The following is a 19,071-nucleotide window of genomic DNA, read 5'->3' as shown; positions in this document are numbered from 1 at the left end:
AAACCAGATAACCTGAATAATCTCTGTCAGACATCTGTCTTAAAAAACCCAAACATAAATAAATGAATATGCACAACAATCAGAAAACCCAATGCAACAGAAATGAGGGTTCTGAAAAATGAATTAAGTGAACAGATACTTCTGTTGCCACTCAGCAATAGGAGCCCTGCACCCCCAAAGCTAAGATCCTTAAAATAATTTAAATTCAGTGAAAGAAAATTACAAAATTCTAGCCACTAGTGAATGGACTTGACAAGAAAGCTTATCTGTTTCAATATGGGTGGGATAGGGAGATCAAAATAATTAGAAAGGTCTTCACGTTATATTATTTAGTAGGAAACTAAAGTTTCAAGAAACAATGTATAGTACAACCCTATATATAAATTATATTTATATGCTAAGAAAAATATTTATATAGCAGTAGCATTCTCAGAATTAAAATTGTTTTTGGGGTGCCCACATGGCTCAATTGGCTAAGCATCCAATTATTGATTTTGGTTCAGGTAATGATCTCACAATTCATGGGTTCAAGCCCTACGTCACGCTCTGTGCAGGCAGTGCAAAGTCTGCTTAGGATTCTCTCTCTCTCTGTTCCTCCCTGCTTGTGCTCTCAAAATAAATAAATAAGCTTAAAAAAATAATAATTAAAATTGCTTTTAAGTCTGCATGCTTTTTTCTACAAGCAGTATTATTTTACTGTGAAGAAATAACATAACTGCAATTCATATTCCAAATTTCCACTAGCACACAAGTCAATTTTTTTTTTAATGTTTATTTTTGAGAGAGAGAGAGAGAGAGAGAGAGAGAGAGCGCGAGCATGAGTGGGAGAGGGGCAGAGAGAGAGAGGGAGACACAGAATCCGAAGCAGGCTCCAGGCTTTAAGCTGTCAGCCCAGAGCCCAAAGCGGGGCTTGAACCCACAAATCATGAGATCATGACCTAAGCCGAAGTCAAAAGCTCAACCGGCTGAGCCACCCAGGCGTCCCACGTAAAATCTGATCCATCAAACAGAGAAAGGAAAAACAAAGTAGTAAAGAACTATGTGAAATAGGTGAAACAGTGATAAAGTATTTCAAATACCAAACAAGGAACTGATGATAGAGGCAATGAGCAAAAGTTAATATTCCAATCGTATTAAAACTTGGGCACTAATTGGTAATGTTACGCCATATATCCAGAAGACAGTCTAAAATTAACTTGTCTTCATATATTATATTCTTATTTAATTAAAATTAAATGGATAAGTACTATATACTTAAACCACATGTCAGACATGTCTGTAATACATTCACAGATTAGGTATGTCTACTTGATTCTAACACACTAAGATGATATTATGGCTAAAGGCAAGGTACTATAGGCCTTAACTTTCTTGTTAGAAGACTACAACCTTCAGCTCAATCTTTCTGTTAATATAAACCTCTAGTTTCTAAAACTAGAAACTGTAAAACACAATCTGACTTACATTAGGAAAAAAAAATTAAATGCTACTGGATGATAAGAAAGTGCTATGAACTAAGAAAAATATGGTTTATAAGTTACAAAGAATTCAATGTAAACAAATCATACCTGTAATGCATTTCGGTCTCTCATGGCTATTTCAAATGAAGTAATTACCACAGGATGAATCTGCAGTGTCCCTTTACGCTTGTGAATATTCTTTACTAATTTTCGACGTTCCTGCTGGGTTCCATGATATAACATAGTAGGAATCTAGAAGATTTTACATTGGAACAAAATATAAGTATCAACAATTTAGAAAACATAATATTAATCATTTAGGAGAGAAAAAAAGACAATTTAATTTAATCTTAGCTCTATTTCTCTATACCAAATGAGCCAATCACCTCTACTAAATTATTTTATTACTATAAGGGAATAAGGAAAAGTCATAAAAACAAATTAAGTTTAAAGCAAGGATATAGCTAAGATGACACACATATATGGAAGGTAATCACAGTAAGAGAAATAAATTCTACCTAGGTCAGACTTAGGTGAATCAAATTTCCCAGTACACTCAAAATCATCCAAGCCAACCCCCTGTTGGGTTCCATGTTGGTAGCACAGAGCCTGCTTGGGATTCTCTCCCTCCTTCTCTCTCTGCCCTTCCCCTGCTCGCGCTCTCTTGCCTGTTCTCTCTCTAAATAAACATTTAGAATTATTTTTGGCAAATATCCAAAATTATTAATACCTACTCTTTCCCATATACACTAAAAGTAGATTTTGCAGACATTTGAAAAATAACTTAAATAAGAGTGTGTGGCTGGCTCAGCCCGAGGAATGTGCGACTCTTGATCTCAGGGTCATGAGTTTGAGCCCCAAGTTGGGTGTATAGATTAAATAAACTTAAAAACGAAACAAACAAAAAAATCCACACAAAACCTCAAGTAAGATGTAGTGTTTCTGTAGTGCAGAAATCAACATAATTATAGTAACCGTTCTACAATTTAATTCAGGCAACAAAACAATAAAAATATTTGCAATGAAATGTATTCAACAAAAGGAAACATATCTTACGTCTGGTGTAAATCTTTGGAATTCAGCCATCCAGTTAGGAAGTGTAGACAAAGGTCCACAGACAAGAAAAGGTCCAGGTACTCCTCTCTGAATCATCAGTGCAATTGTAGCAATACACTGAACTGTCTTTCCCAATCCCATTTCATCTGCTAAAATGCCATTTATTCCATTTTCCCAAAGCATCTGGACAAAATAACACACACTGTATTTAAGTTGATATAAACACCTATTGAATTAGCAACAGTTTATTCTTTTTACCCAAAAATAATTCTGATGAGACTGACACGTTCACGGTTAATAACACTTGCGAGAAGTCAGTTATCAAAGCCATAAAAGTGTTGGCAGTCTTGAATAAGACACCAAAAATTTAGTCTTGATGGATGGATGGATAAATAAATTAGAAAATAAGTATTTACACACAAATGTTCATTTCATATTTAATAATGAAACTTGGAAGGAACAACTCAAGTTGTGTTACAGCACATTAACAGTTTATTATATAGAAATGAACCAGTATCTTGTATTAAAACAGAGAATTCATTATTACCCTAAGCCATTCCATGCCTTCCACTTGGTACCACCGCATCACTCCTCCCGTGAAGTGTTTTGGTTGTTGAAAGGGTACGGGTTGGCCATTACATTTCCGAACTGGGTCAAAAAAGAATTTAGTATTCTGCCTAACCGTTTCAGACAATCTATTTTTAATCATACTATTTGAATCTTTGTTTTTCTGAAGGTCTTCTACACAGAGATTAGAAGAGGAGGTTTCATTCTGTAAAGAAAAAACTTTAATTAGGAGTTTGGTATATAATGCTACTACCCTCTATCAGAAAACTGAATAAATTTGGAGGGCCTAGGTGGCTCAGTCAGTTGAGTATCTGCCTCTTGATTTTGGCTCAGATCATGATCTTGCGGTTTGTATCGAGTTTGAGACCCCTGTTGGGTTCCATGTTGGTACCACAGAGCCTGCTCGGGATTCTCTCCCTCCCTTTCTCTCTGCCCTTCCCCCACTCCCGCTCTCTCGCTTGTTCTCTCTAAATAAACATTAAAAAAACTAATCAAAATTTACCCAGTCCCATAATCATTAAGTATGGAGAATAAAACCATTTGTTAATAAAACCCTAGAGATGCTACTTCCATTCTCCCATAAATGCAAAGCCACTGGAGAAAAAACAACTTCTGAAAATAACTCTTACAGATTATAGGCACACACTACTGAAATGACCTTTACAAATTACACCTCCCAAACCTCTAAAATGAACTACTCAAAAATTTATTAAACTATTTTCTTCATAATTTCTTTCACTTTCTAAAGCAAAGATAATGGATAATGTCTGTAAAAAATAGGAAAGAAAAAAAAAATTTCTTATCAAGGAAACATTTACTTCCATCCAAATACTTTCACTGCAGAAAAAGGGGCAAAGTTTAAGAACTCACTACATCACGCCTAAGAGTATCAATTCATCTGTAATGACACTCATTACCAACTTATGACTAATGACAGACTTTACTGGTTACCGATGTCCACAACTCTACTTTAAGAATAGGAAAACGAGGGGCACCTCAGTGGCTCAGCTGGTTAAGTGGCTGGCTCTTGATTTCAGCTCAGGTCATGATCACAGTGTTTACGTGGGATTGAGCCCCACATAGGGCCCTGTGCTGACAATGCAGAGCCTGCTTGGGATTCTCTCTCTCCTCTGTTCCTCCCCCTTCTCTCTCTCAATAAAAATATTTAATAAAAAAGAATGTGAAAAGGATGACTGAGTCAATTCAAATGAAAAAAGTCTTATAAATGAGAACTCATAAATAATGCCACAACTGGATATTCAGCTAGAAAATTACAAACTGAGTTTCACTATTCCATATGTAAAACTGATTTGCGATAAACATCACAATCAAATATCAAAACATCAAAACCAGAACCATCAAGCTTTTAGAAGTAAACAGAATTATCTTGTGACAGGCAAAAATTTCTTATATAAGACAAATAAATCACTAACCACCAAAAGGGAAAAAGTGAGAAAAAAGTGAAAAAGTTGAAAAGTGAAAAAGTTGAAAAAGTGAAAAGTGAAAAAGTTTTGGAGCTACTCCAAAACTTAAAAGTTCTGTTTACTAAAAGATATCATTAAGAAAATGAGTAAACAAGCCATAGACTGAAAGACACAGTGTATAAATCTGACAAAGAATTTATACCTTATTATATAAACAACTCATGTATCAAGAAAAAAAGCAAATACCCCAACAAATGGGCAAAAGCTATGGGCAGAAACTTTATAAAACATACAGCCATTAAGAACATGGAAATACCCATCAAGTAATTAAGAAAATGCAAAATAAAACCAGAATATTCATTTCACATTCAAGAAAATAGCTAAAATTAAAAGACTAATATGAATTGCTGGCAATACCATGAACAGATACTTTTATACATTGCTGGTGAGAGTAAAATGATGCTCATTCCAGGAAAGGATCTGTATTTTCTTATAAAGTTCAACACACATTTACGATATGACCCAGCAATTCCATTCCAGGTATTTACCCTAGAATATGAAAACGTGTCCAAACAAAGACTTGTACATAAATTATCATGGCAGCCTTACTCATAAGTCACAAAATGGAAATAGTTCAAATGCCCACCAAGAGAACGGATAAAGAAATTTTAATATTCATTCAATGGAATGCTACTCAGCAATAAAAAAAAAAAACTTCAACTAGTAATAAACTCAACAATACAAGTGAGTATCAACTAGCTGAGTAAAAGCAGGAAATAAAAGGCTATGTATTTAGATTTTATTTGTATGGAAACTAACCCATGATAAAGGTTAAAAAAAAAAAAAATCAGGCAGATTTAAAAAAAATGTTCATTTATTTATTTTGAGAAAGAGAGAACACCAGTGAGGGAGGGGCAGAGAGGAGAGACAGAATCCCAAGCAGGCTCTGAGTTATTAGCATGGAGGCCGATGTGGGGCTCAATCCCACGACACGGAGATCATGACCTGAGCTGAAATGTAGAGTTGGAAGCTTACCAACTGAGCCACACAGGCACTCCAAAATTCAGGCAGATTTTTGACAGAAGTCAAAAAGCAGTTGCCTCTAAGTCTGGGGGTGGAGAAATGATGGCAAGGGATACAAGGATCCTTCTTTCACGTGGAAAGATTCTAGAGCTTGATTTGAATGGTGGTTACCCAGATGTTAAGTATTTGTCAAAATTCATCAGATTTAACATGACAGCAGTATCCTTATTTATCATATATCATAAAATGAGGCGAAAACTCCATAGTACATCAGACAAGATTTGATTGAACCCTTATCTTTAAAAATGCAACTAAGGGGTGTGTGGGTGGCTCAGTTAAGTGTCCGACTTTGGCTGAGTTGATGATCTCATGGTTCGAAGTTTGGGTCCTGCATAGGGCTGTCTGCTCTCAGCACAGAGCCTGCTTGGCATTCTCAGCAACCCTTGCTCCCCGCCCTGCCACACCCCTCCTCCACTCACATTTTCTCTCTTTTTCCCAAAAAAATAATACATTCCTGAAACCATTATTACACTAGGTTAACTAACTTGGATTTAAGTAAAATTAAAACATAAAAAAGTACTAGTATAAAAAATATGCTAAATCTTATTTACATTTAACATTAAGTTGTAATTGTATCATAAACTAATCCTTATGCTGAACAAAGCATAAAAAAATGCACTTAAAAGATGTAAATTTGGTCAAAATTATGGTGGCCAAACAGAATAGCTCTCACTTATAATCATGTCATCAATTTTCCCAAGAACCTATTAATCTTTGATAGGTAAGTTAATTTTTATATCCCTCGGTGAACATTTTTTCATGTTAGAATTGTTTTTGCTTCCCTAAGAAATCTTGTAATGGAAGGTACCTGGATAGTGAATACTCAGGTAACAAGGAACCTCTCTACATAAAACAGGGGGTGGGGTAAGAATCAAACCTTCCCCAAAAGAACCAAAGACAATCTTTAAGGTCAGAAACAAGATTAAGACATCTCTCACAGCTTCTACAAGCTGTGAAATATATACACATGGAATGCACATATCCATATGGTTATAGGCACTTGCATCATTATTGAACTCCCAAGGACCCATAAACTATTACTTACATGGCTCCTAAATTTAGTATATCTCATAAATCTCTTACCTCATTCTCCTTTTTATTTTTTTTAGCCACAGACAAAATTTCCTAGAACATTAGAAAACAAAAATAAAATAACAATGCATGTGGTTCATTCATTTATTTATTCAACATTTATTCTGTTCTGACTTCATGCCAGGAAATGGGGATAAGGCTCTCAAGCTAATTAAAGTGCAGAGGACTCAAACTGGTGGACCTCAGGCAAAATTAAGCCTATAGTGTCTCATAAAACTCTTCGCCTTAGTTAGCAACTCTTAAAAATTGGGGTATTTCCTCTTAAATTTTCAAGGTTTTTTGGTTTGTGTTTTAAATACAAGTTTATCTGAAGAGACTTTGGTCCAAATGCATACATGTCAATAATCCTCTAGTACAGGGGTTGGCAAACTACAGCCTGTGGACAAACTCCAGCTGGCAACCTGATTTTGTAAATAAAGTTTAATTAGAACAAAGTCAAGCTCATTTGTTTAATTTGTGTAGGACTGCCCTCCAGGCTATAATGGCAAAGTTCGGCATTGAGTAGTTACCCACTAAATTATTCAAAGCCAAAAACATTATCTATACCCTTACAGAAAAGGTTTTCTAAACTCTGCTCTAGAGTCTGTGTTGAGGTATTCTTGGTATTTAAAGATTCTCTTCCAAATGTTTTATAGTTCCACCTCTTGCCCGCTTTAGGCCTCTGTGGATAGACACCTGAGTCTGCAATCCTGAGCAAGAGGTAAGGCAAATAAGTTAAAATTACAGAATAGGGGCACCTGAATGGTTCTATTGGTCAAACATCTAACTCTTCATTTTGGCTGAGGTCACCATCTCATGGTTGTGGGATCAAGCCCTGAGTTGGGCTCTGTACGGCATGGAGCCTGCTTGAGTTATTTTCACTCTTTTCCCTCTCCCTTTCCCCCTTGCTGCCCCTCCCCCACTCTCCTTTTAAAAAAATCTCTAAAATAAAATAAAATATAAAAAAACAGAATTAAAGTGTTCTGATTTTTAAGTATTTACTAGATGCTAAGGGTATGAAGACAAGCAATACCTGAGTGCCACTTGGTGACTTAGGTGAGTATTACATCAAATTATCTGAAAAAGTTGTCATCAGGGCATAATCACTGAAGATAAAAGTTAGGGTTTCATTTCAAGAAGAGAATACCATGTGCAGAGGACAAAGGGGATGAAATAGTAGATACATTCACGAAACTCTGAACATATCTTAAATTTAAGATGCATAGGAGAATGATAGGACATATCAGTAAGTGGCTGACACATACATACATACATATATACATGTCGATTTATGTGTGTCAGGTGTGTATGTAAAGTATTATGCAAGTATAGGAATTCATACCCTAAGGCTGAAGGGATATAGTGAACAGGCAGGAGAGTGGTCTTTTAAAATGACTAGCTAAGCTGAATCTTTTTGAACAATCTGTGAATGAATCAAAACATAAACATAATACCAGCTATGAACTATTGTTAAAAACTAAACCCCATAACTAACCTCCTGACTCTGCTTACCTCTAGCTTCATCTTTTACCACCTTTTCCTTTACATACAAACTGGAAACAAATATGTATTTTCAAGTTCTTAAAATTTGCCAGGATCTCTCCTGCCTCTGGATGTTGGTCAAAGGTTATTCTCTCTTCCTAGAACACTTCTCTACTATCTTCCCTGTATCTTACTTTTCCCTATTAACTACCCTCAACCTCCGGATGATTTAACTTTTATCCTTCAAGTCTCAACTCAGACGTCACCTTCTAGAAGATTTTAAGAACCTAACGCCTGAGTTTAGAGAGTCCTTCTATAGGCTCAACAGCACTCAATTATAATTGATTACTTTCTATATATTTCTCACTGGACATAGGCTAAGGCAAAGACAGTCTACTTTCCTTTACTAATTGATCTTATCCATGTAGGACAACATCTGCCAACAGGCAATATGCCACCAACATTTGCTACATTAAAGTAACAGTTGTGACTGGCTAAACTATGATACATCTAAATAATGGTGTTTTTCAAACTGCAGGCCATGTTCCATAATCAATAAAATGGGTCCTGACCATTATTTTTAAATGAAAGGAAAAAAATAAAAGGAAAATACCAGACTGCATCCCTAAAGTAAAGACAAATACTATGTGAAATTTTATATTTTAGGAAGATCCCAAGAGTTTGAATTTTAGGTTAAAGAAAAATGTAGTAGATAATACTGTTAGAATTTTTTTTAATGTTAAGAATGTAACACATTAAAATATGCCTAAGGAATATTAAGGTTTGTCATAAATGAACATGTTTTTTAATTCCTATTTTATGAGGTCACAAGTAGGAAGGTAAAAAAGGATCTAGTTTTAAAAATGAGTATATGATGGGGAAGCTGGCTGGCTCAGTCAATGGGACATGCGACTCTTGATTTCAGGGTTGTGAATTCAAGCCCTACACTGGGTGTAGAGATAATTTAAAAATAAAATCTTAAAAAAAAAAAAAAAAGTCAGTATATTTTAGTTCCCCTAAATTCCTTAACAAGAAACAAGAACAAAGTTCTGAAGATAAGGTCTTGAAGTTATAAGAAATTATAATAACTTTTGATTAGGCCAAGCTCATGCTCCTTTAACAAACAAGATGGTACCATCTTCTTGCCTGAAACAGTCCCTCAACAGTCTGAAAAACTTCCCGTAAGAGTCTGAAAAGCCAAATAAGTAACAGCAATCCATATAGCTTTAATGTGGTTCAAAATCCACAATAGGTTTTACTGAACACTGAATCTTATGTGCCCTCCCCACTTTTTTACCTCTTTTGACATGACCTCTGAAATATTGTATGATTCATCTTCTCTTCCTCTCTTCTTTCTCATAACTATTAAAAAAAATCATTTTATTTTTGATAGCAATGAAAGCAAAAATAAAAACACATGCTTCAAAAGCAGAAAAAGGAAGTTCACCTGGATTCTCTTCACTTGCATCAGTGGAATTTTTACCCTATAAAACAAGAATTTAAAATATTATTTTTCTAGGGACTTCTATGGTATTAAATATTAAAAGGCACTGATTAAGTAAATGTTTCTTGCAGTTGAACCACATCCACAACTCTTTACTATTATACTTACCAGCATGTAACTTTTTCTACATTTCCCTATTAAAAGTTGTTTGTAACCATATTCTTTTTCCTGCCAACTCTACTTTCCTTAATTTTTTTTCCATTTGAGAAATTTCTACATTAAACATAGAAGACATTTTTATTTTTACATTACTACACACATCTTCTGTAACTGTAGGTCTATGCTAAAGATATTCAGTAGGTATGGTATGGAAGAACTACTCATTTTCAGTAAGAATTTTAAGCTAAATACAACTGAAAGCAGAAATAGAAGAGAATACTAGTTGAAAAAATATTAATGAGGGGAAAACAGAGGAAAGAAAGACATATTCAAAAATAAAGTTTCAAAATGAAAGTTGGAAAAGACAACCAAATGTAGGGAGAAAATATGTGTAAGAAATCAAAATTAACAAGGTAAATTTTATTTATTTATTTAATGTTAACTCCACACCACACATGGGGCTCAAACTCACAGCCCAAGATCAAGCTCTATCAACTAAGCCAATTAGGCGCCCCAAGAAGATAAATTTTATTTATTTATATTTATTTATTTAACAAATGTTTTTTTTTATTTACTTTTGAGACAGAGAGAGACAGAGCATGAACGGGGGAGGGTCAGAGAGAGAGAGAGGGAGACACAGAATCTGAAACAGGCTCCAGGCTCGGAGCTGTCAGCACAGAGCCCGACGCGGGGCTTGAACTTACGAACCGCGAAATCATGACCTGAGCTGAAATCAGACGCTTAACCGACTGAGCCACCCAGGCACCCCAAGAAGGTAAATTTTAAAATAAAGTAAAAAGAAGATTAAAACAAGAAAGTACCAAAAGGGATCTGTGAGATGGAAGAGGCAGAACTTAATGGTTGACACCTTTAGAAAACCCTGGTATAAAAAGTTAGCTAGGCAAAAGTGAACAATGGATTAAAACAACAAGTTGAAGAGTAGGGAGTAAATGATTAAGCAAATAAAATTATCTTAGGGGCGCCTGGGTGGCTCAACAGGTTAAGCATCTGACTCTTATCTGCTCAGGTCATGATCTCACAGTTTGGGGTTCAAACCCCACAATGGGCTTTGCGCTGACAGTCTGGAGCCTGCTTGGGATTCTGTCTCTCTTTCTCTCCGCCCTTCCGTGCTCACGATCTCTCTAAAAAAAAAATAACAAAATTAAATAAATAAATAAATAAATAAATATTAAAAATTATCTTGTATCAGTTTTCAAAAATTGCTTTTGTTGCAAAATTATCTATGATATACTTTAACATCACCAATAACCACACTAAGAATAAAGTGGACTTAAAGGTACCCTTATTGGCATTTTGATATTACCTGATCAAGCCAGATTAGTAAAGAAGTGTGGGGTATGAAACAAACTCCAACATTACTATTTATTGAATATGTAACTATCAGCAGGTTAGTGAGTTCTCATTCTGTTCTATACAGTAACTACAAATACTAGATTAGTGAACAACGAATCACTACTTCAGGAAGAAATACAAGCTCAGGCTCCTGCAAGCCTCTGGTCACAATTTCATCAACCGATCAACACATAACCCTGTTTTATGTGTGTTGCTATTTAAGGACATCTTATTTAATATAGATGTTGATTAACAGCGAACTCAGAGCCAACAGCACTATAATTCATGCCTGAAGGAAGTTTGTCAAATACATTTATTTTCTCCATAAGGCACATCATAGTCTTCTTGCATTAGAAACACTAGACAGCACTTCAGCACAATATGGCTGAGGGCCATTTTAACAGCAAAATCAACAAAACCCATCAAAATGAAAAAATCATGACATTAAATAAACCATGAAAAGGGCATTTGTTTATAGTAAGTTTAAGTAAGGCAGAGCACCACTGTGTTTAACTTCAGTTAGAAATTTGCGTGTTGGAAGACCAATTTTTTGCTATTCTGCACAGGAACAGGTCTACAAATGACCATGACCATGAAATCCCAAGTACTGATTTTGGAGTTAACAAATTTTAGCAAGTAGGCTAACTGGCAAATATGGAATCTGTGCATAATGAGGATGGACTGTACTTTATGCATTCAGCTTCTTTTTATGGAAAATGGGGAGAAGTACAGTACCTCTATCTAACAGAGCCTTTTGAGAATTAAAACAAACGTAGGGGCACCTGGATGGCTCAGTCAACGGAGCATGCAACTCCACAACGAGCATAGAGCTTACTTAAAAAAATAAATGCAAAGTTTAGAAATACATGACACATAGTAAGAACTCAATAAATGTTGCCTTCATTATTTCTCTTTTCACGAGTACAGCTGTTCTTCATACAATTCCCATCAGGACAGCATTAAACAGCCTCATATTAAAACATATTCCCCTCAAAAGACCACATCTAAAATTCAGGCCATCCCTGGGCCACCTGGGTGGCTCTGTCGGTTAGCATCTGACTTTGGCTCAGATCAAGATCTCACGGTTTGTGAGTTCAGGCCCCACGTTGGGTTCTGTGCTGTCAGCGTGGAGCCTGGAGCCTGCTTCACATTCTGGGTCTCCTTCTCTCTCTGCCCCTCCCCCACTCACGCTCTGTTTCTCCCTCTCTTTCAAAAATAAACAAACATTAAAAAAATAATTAAAAAAATAAGATAAAATAAAATTCAGGCTATCCCTAAACAAATGCTCTCTTATCTGAAATGTTTATCTCTCCAATTTTGGCTCCACTGCTGTAGTCACGCATAAGATACAAATTTAGATTATCATTATGGATGCAAGTTGACATGAGGAGGCTGGAGACACTAAGGAGAAAAGATTAGTAATCATTATGAGCACCAAAAGAGCTGGCCACTTATAAAAGTGAAATTTTGCCGTTATGAAAAACAGAATGAGAAACAAAAGGGTTATATTTAGCTGTCTTTCCATATCTAAATATACTGAGAAACATATTTACATGTTTCTATGCAGCTCGTAACAAAGATAGGTTTTCAGAAGGTTAAAATAAAGTAGATGATCAATAAAGTCCGACTATAAAAGAGGGGTGCCTGGGTGGTTCAGAAGGTTGAGCGTCTGACTCTTGATTCTGGCTCAGGTCATGATCTCATGGTTCATAGGTTCGAGTCCCCATGCTTCGGATTCTCTCTCTCCCCTCTCTCTCTGCCCCTACCTGACTTGTGTGCTCTCCCTTACTCAAAATAAATAAGTAAACTGAAAAGAAAAAAAAAAAAAAAAAAAAAAAAAAGGATTACAAAAGTATTTCTTCAATATTTAAGAATGCATACAGGATTTTCCATCTTACTATATATTACCTTAGTAACTTTTAAAGATTCCTTTTTTCTTTCCAATTTCTCTTTCTTCTTCTGTTCCTGCAAGATAATGTTTTTAGTGTCACAAGCAGAAAGTGCAAAATCTAGAACACACACCTCAAAAAACATGTTCACAATGAAGAAACTATATAAAGATTTAAAAACAAGGGAGAATTTGCACTTCAAGCCTTTACAGAGCAATAGGGAACAGATTTCCTCTCCTGCCTGAAGGAACAGAAAGGCCAGGAAAGAGCCACCAGAAAGAAGCTGGTAGAACAATCTTTGTGCTCACAAGGAAACAGGAACAGTTCACACCCCTGTCAGGCAAAGTAAAAGGGCCTGCCAACATAGAAGGCAACTAGCAGAGTGCTCAGAAGAGGGGCCAAGTTATTCCTAGACTAAAAGCTATTCCATATACACCCTAACAAAGCTTTAAAACACAGACAAAAAAGGATTCAAACCATTCCCAAGAAGTGGTTAGAAGATATTTTTCCGATAACTCATTAAGCATGAAACAACTCATTAAGCATGATTGTTTTATTCTCCTATACCTGTGTTTCATTTTACCATACAAAGGTTTAAAAAGGAATTCAACAAAGGAAAAAGAAGATTTAGCAAATACAGCAAAATCTTGACTGATAATTATGAGATGGGAATGATGGGAACAGGAAATTATTGTAGTCTTGATATTTGCAAATTTATAAATCTTCATACATTCTAGTGGGCAAAAATAATATATCTTACTAAGTGCAATGGGAAGACAAGAACAAGGTCAAGGGTACTGGGAGTGTGCTGATGGAAAAGGTGTCAGATAGCAATTTCATTTAAGGTTGTTAGGGTAGGCTTCATTGGGAAAACATTTAAGCCAAGGCTTGAAGGTGATGATGAACTTAGCTATGCAGGTATCTATGAGAAGATGGTTCCAAGCACAAACCAGCCAGTGCAAGGCCCCCAAGGCAGGAAACACACCTGAAATGAGGTCTGAAAGGTAATGGGGTTGAGTGAGGCAACCAGACTTATGGTCTTGTGGGCCATTATTAAAACTTTGGTTTAAAGAAAAAAATTTTTTGGTTTTGTCATGATCAATGTAAACTAGAAAGCAGTGAAATATCATGAGGGTAGGGACACCAGGACAGGAGTAAGAAAGCACTAAACAAAAATAAATTCTTTGCTCAATAAAATATCTTCAGGCGCAGGGTGGCTCAGTCGATTAAGCATCTGACTTCTGCTCAGGTCATGATCTCACAGTTTGTGGGTTTGAGCCCCACATTGGGCCCTGTGCTGATAATTCAGACCTTGAAACCTGCTTCAGATTCTGTCTCTCTCTGCCCCTCCCCTGCTCACACTCTGTCTCTCTCAAAAATAAAGATTACAAAAAAAATAATCTTTCAAAAACAAAGACAAATGAAGAAATTTTCAGAAATATAAAAGCTAAAATAATAAATTACCAACAGAAAGTGCAAATGAATTTATAATGATGGGAAGTGGATCAGTGGCTATTTGGTGATGAAGACAGGAAGTAAAGGATGGGAAAAAATTCTAAAAGGGGCAGGAATTCAGCCATAAAAAAACAGAATTTTGCTATTTACAACAACATGGATGAACCTTGTGGGCACTATGCTAAGTGAAAGGATTCAGAGAACGACTAATACCACATAATCTAACGTGTGGAATCTTAAAAACAAAAACAAAAACAAAAACAAAAACAAAAAACCCTCCAAACTCATAGATACAAAGAACAGACTGATAGGTGGTGGTGGGAGGACCTTTTGACAGGTCAAAAGGTACAAGCATGGTGACTATAGTTAGTAATATTATAGTAATATAGTAATATATATATATATATATATATATAGTAATATAGTTAGTAATATTCTACTGCATATTTAAAAGTTGCTAAGAGGGGCACTTGGGTGGCTCAGTTGGTTAAGCGTCCAAATTCGGCTCAGGTCATGATCTCATGGTTCAAGAGTTCGAGCCCTGTGTCAGTCTCTGTGCTGACAGCTCAGAGCCTGGAACCTGCTTCAGATTCTGTGTCTCCCTCTCTCTCAAAAATGAACAAACACTAAATATATATATATATATTTATTTCTCATAAGAAAAAAACTTTTTTAACTATGTATGGTGACAGATGTTAACTAGATGTACTGTGGTGATCATTTCACAACATATACAAATACTGAATCATAACCTGAAACTAATGTTATATGTCAATTATACCTCAATAGAAAAAGGGGAGGGGTTTCTGAGTTGATGGTTATGTCATCACCTTATGGTCACTTTATGGGTGTATTCATGTTAAAACTTATAAAATTATACACTATAAAGGTGCAGTTTTGTGCGTATCAGTTATATCTCAATAAAGCAATTTTCCAAAAAAATGGACTGGGAAACAGAGTTCACAATTTCCATCATCCAAAAAATATGACTAGACAAGATAAAAATCAGTCAATAGGTAACAGAAAAATAAATGGTGGTATATTCATATAACGGAATGCTCAGGAATAAAGAAACAGCCTGTATGAATAAACAAAATCTCAATATGCTGAGCTAAAGAAGACACAAAAAAAGTGCTTACCACATGGTTCTATTTATATAATATTCTAGAAAAAGCAATACTAACCTATAGTGACAGAAAACAGAAATCACTGGTCTGGGGGCCAGGCATGGGCATCGCTGAGACAAGAGAACTTCTTGGGGTGATGGAAATGTTCTTTATCTTGACTGTATTGGTGGTTACACAGGTGTATACAGTGGTCAAAACTCATCAAACAGTAAACTTAAAATGTGTGCAGTTTACTGTACGTAATTTCTTTCTCAATAAAGCAGTTTTTTTTTTTTTAATTTAAGGTACCAGTTATAATCAATCACGTACACATACCTCTAGTTGTTGCTGTTCCATTTTAGTTAATAAAAATTTGGAGTAGATATTGCTTTTTTCAAGCAAATGTTGAAGTCTACGGTACCGAATGTCCACGGACTCTCTATCCCAAGACATGCGAGCCTATCCAAAAAGAAAATTTCCATAATTAAGTTTTCTGACATATGTGATGTTTTTCATAAGACGTAAAAAAAAAAAAAAAAAAGTATAAATAAATGCTCTTCGGGTTTAATAGTTTTTCTGTTATTAATGGGGGGAAAAGATTTTTATAATTTTTACTTTAGTAAAAATGGTTTATTTTCCAAACCAAAAACTAGAACAAAGCTGAAAAAATTTGATTCCTGGGTTCAACATGCCATTTGGTATGATGCAGATTGGATACCAAAATATTGAAATTTTAGACACTGGACATGTTTACTGGCATCCACTGAATTGAGGGTCCATTTTTTAAATATATAAAATTAACACTAGAAGGTAAATATTTAATTCATAACACTAGAAAGTAAATATTTAATTCAAGTAGATTTAAGTTTTTAAACAATCAAATGACTTCAGGAAAGAACATTTTTAGATACCAGGTTTATTTGAAAGAGCATTTGAATTAAAAACTCATTTCATTGGCTAGGAACTAGAACATCTATTCTTAGAATTTTAAAATTGTATGGCTGGGGTGGCTCAGTCAGTTAAGCATTGAACTCTTGATTTCAGCTCAGGTCATGATCTCATAGTTGGTGAGCTGAGCCCTGCACTTGCAGAACATGCTAAGGATTCTCTCTCTCTCTCTCTCTCAAAACAAATAAACTTTATATTTAAATAAACTTTAAAAACAAAAAAACAAACAAAAAAATATATTACTGGGGTGGGTGGGTGTCTGACTGGCTCAGTCAGTATATAGCGTGTGACTCCTGATCTCAGGGTTGTGAGTTTGAGCCCCACACTGGGCCTAGAGATTACCTTAAAAAAAAAGAACAACAAAAAGAAAAGAAAATCCTAAAATAAAAATTTTAAAAAAATTGCATTGTCAAAATATTTCAACATGCTAAATCTACTTATGATTTATCACAAGTTTCTCCTCCTTCCTCTTCAGCGTTTTGTTCCCCAGAGCTTTGCCATTCTTTTAGACTTTACTCTCCCCTATGGTTAGCTTTATCTTTTACTTCTGTATATCTTCAACTCACAAACCTGCTTTTCATACTACTTTTACTCACCATTTATTTATTAAGTGATTTCTAAGTCTACAATAGTCTAGTGGCTGAGAAGGAATCCTCTCACATTAATCACTGATCATCCTTTATCACACTGATAAAACATAAAAGCAACAAATAAATACTATAGTTCGGTGGTCCACAAACTTTTTTCTGTAAACAGCCAAAGGGTAAATATTTAAATATTGAAGCATATGGCTTATAAATACTCAATTCTGCCTTTGCACAAGAACAGACAATATGTAAACAAACGGGAAGGGTGATGTTCCAATAAAACTTTATTTACCTAAACAGGCACAATCCAGTTCATAATTTGTCAACCCAGTATGATCTCAATTAAAAAAAAAAAAAAAGCACTAAGTGGGCTGAAGTGAGCCAAGAGTTGAATTCATCTACCAAAGCCAAATACATGCAAACCTTACAAACCAGCAGTTCTACTCCTGGGACAAAATGTGTGAGTAGAGTGACTGAGTGAGAGAGAGCAGATGCAGAAGCTGAGTTAGCATAACCTAACTAACTTTAATTTAATTGTTAAGGCCTGACCTTGTAATTCAGACATCATTGTGTATCGGCTTGTTTTTCCTAGATGTTCTATTATCTCTCTAGCTTTTCTTTCAAAATACATTTTTCTATTACAAAAGCAATGAGAATAAGATACCTAAAAAGAAATCCAATGAAAATAATAAATACACATTATAGAAAAATATTAAAAACAGACCCATAAAACAAACATCCGTTATTCTATCCATGAAGATAATCTGTTGACATCTTACAAAACTCTATTTTCAGTTCTTTCAGGACAGCCTTTCTTTTACTATTACCAATATATTACTGTGATTACAACAGGAAGTCAATGAATGAAACATATAAATTGGGAGATGAAATTACTTAGATTTTGAAAAAAAATCTTAATTTTTAAAATTTGTTTTAAATTTTAATTAAATATTCTGGACTTAATTTAGATATATCTGCTACCTCAATCCTGTCCAGAATAAATTAGCACACATTTTTTTTAAGTAATTAAAGATTTAAGATAATACCATGTTATACTAATTTGTACATAATTAAGGAAACGAAATCAATGACTAACCTTTAAAATAACTCCATATTTCAAAATAATTTTGTAGTAAACCTTATCTACCATTACTGTTCTTTAGTAATTTTATTTGTTATATTAAAGTAAATTGTAGTTCCAGCTGTGGAAAGCAATGAGTGCCTCGCACGGAGAATCTCTCGATGACTAGAGTGAAAGAGTGTGCCAATGGACACCAAGGGCATAAATTCCCCAGGGCCTACACTTCATTATCTCTCCCAACACCAACACCAGATTTGGGGGAATGGGGGTTGAGTTATATTTCATTCTCACCATAGGAACGGTTTTCCTTTTGCCTAAGACTTACCCCAACTCTTACCTTTCCCCTCCCCCACTACATATACTTTAAGGCTACTCTTAAGTCTTAGACTAACAATGACTTCTTTCAAAAGGAAATGAAGGTGAAAAGCCAACGAAAATAACTGCAGCAAATCAATGTCAAAGCCATTCTCCACTCTTCACAAATCTTAAAATCTCCTAAAGCAAGGTTAATGCTTCTCATTAAGGAATTTAAGCAAGCTCTTCCTCTCTTAGGTACTTCTAAATATATGCCCATAAATATTGTGGGCATATATTCTTCTAAAAGAAAAAGAATCTTTATTTTTGTATAGTGAATTTTTTGTCCTCCAAAGACATGTAGAGAGAAACTAATTCTTAGAATTTTCCCCCATGGTCAAGTAGGGAATAACTTAGAAATGAAAATTATAAAAATTAATCAAATTCTTTCAATATTTATACATAAAAAGAAAATATAATAACAATAGACCATAATACTGCTAGCTTTTTGGCTGTATTAGTATATTATATTAGCATAAAAACTGAAAAGAGCTATATACTTTATTCACGGAAGGACTAAAAGTGGATTAAAAACTGCTGTTTTAAGTTCTA

General features: G+C 34.9%; 1 protein-coding gene across 2 annotated transcripts in view; it reads right to left on the bottom strand.

Moving 5' to 3' along the window:
* Positions 1-19,071, bottom strand: part of HELLS (helicase, lymphoid specific) — a 39,410-nt gene that overhangs the window by 15,049 nt on the left and 5,290 nt on the right. For both annotated transcript variants that reach the window (XM_053207703.1, XM_015061916.3), the window contains exons 4-11: positions 15,886-16,008; positions 13,008-13,064; positions 9,591-9,627; positions 9,441-9,505; positions 6,674-6,715; positions 3,064-3,288; positions 2,517-2,699; positions 1,569-1,712 (exon numbers count right to left, since the gene is read on the bottom strand). In XM_053207703.1, the coding sequence (XP_053063678.1) occupies positions 1,569-1,712; positions 2,517-2,699; positions 3,064-3,288; positions 6,674-6,715; positions 9,441-9,505; positions 9,591-9,627; positions 13,008-13,064; positions 15,886-16,008 (876 nt within the window). The remainder of the gene's footprint in view (positions 1-1,568; positions 1,713-2,516; positions 2,700-3,063; positions 3,289-6,673; positions 6,716-9,440; positions 9,506-9,590; positions 9,628-13,007; positions 13,065-15,885; positions 16,009-19,071) is intronic.

This window comes from Acinonyx jubatus, chromosome D2 (genome assembly GCF_027475565.1).
Source record: "Acinonyx jubatus isolate Ajub_Pintada_27869175 chromosome D2, VMU_Ajub_asm_v1.0, whole genome shotgun sequence".
NCBI classification, from domain to species: Eukaryota; Metazoa; Chordata; class Mammalia; order Carnivora; family Felidae; genus Acinonyx; species Acinonyx jubatus.
The sequence above is the reverse complement of the archived record's forward strand: the minus strand, read 5'-3'. Positions and strand labels throughout refer to the sequence as shown.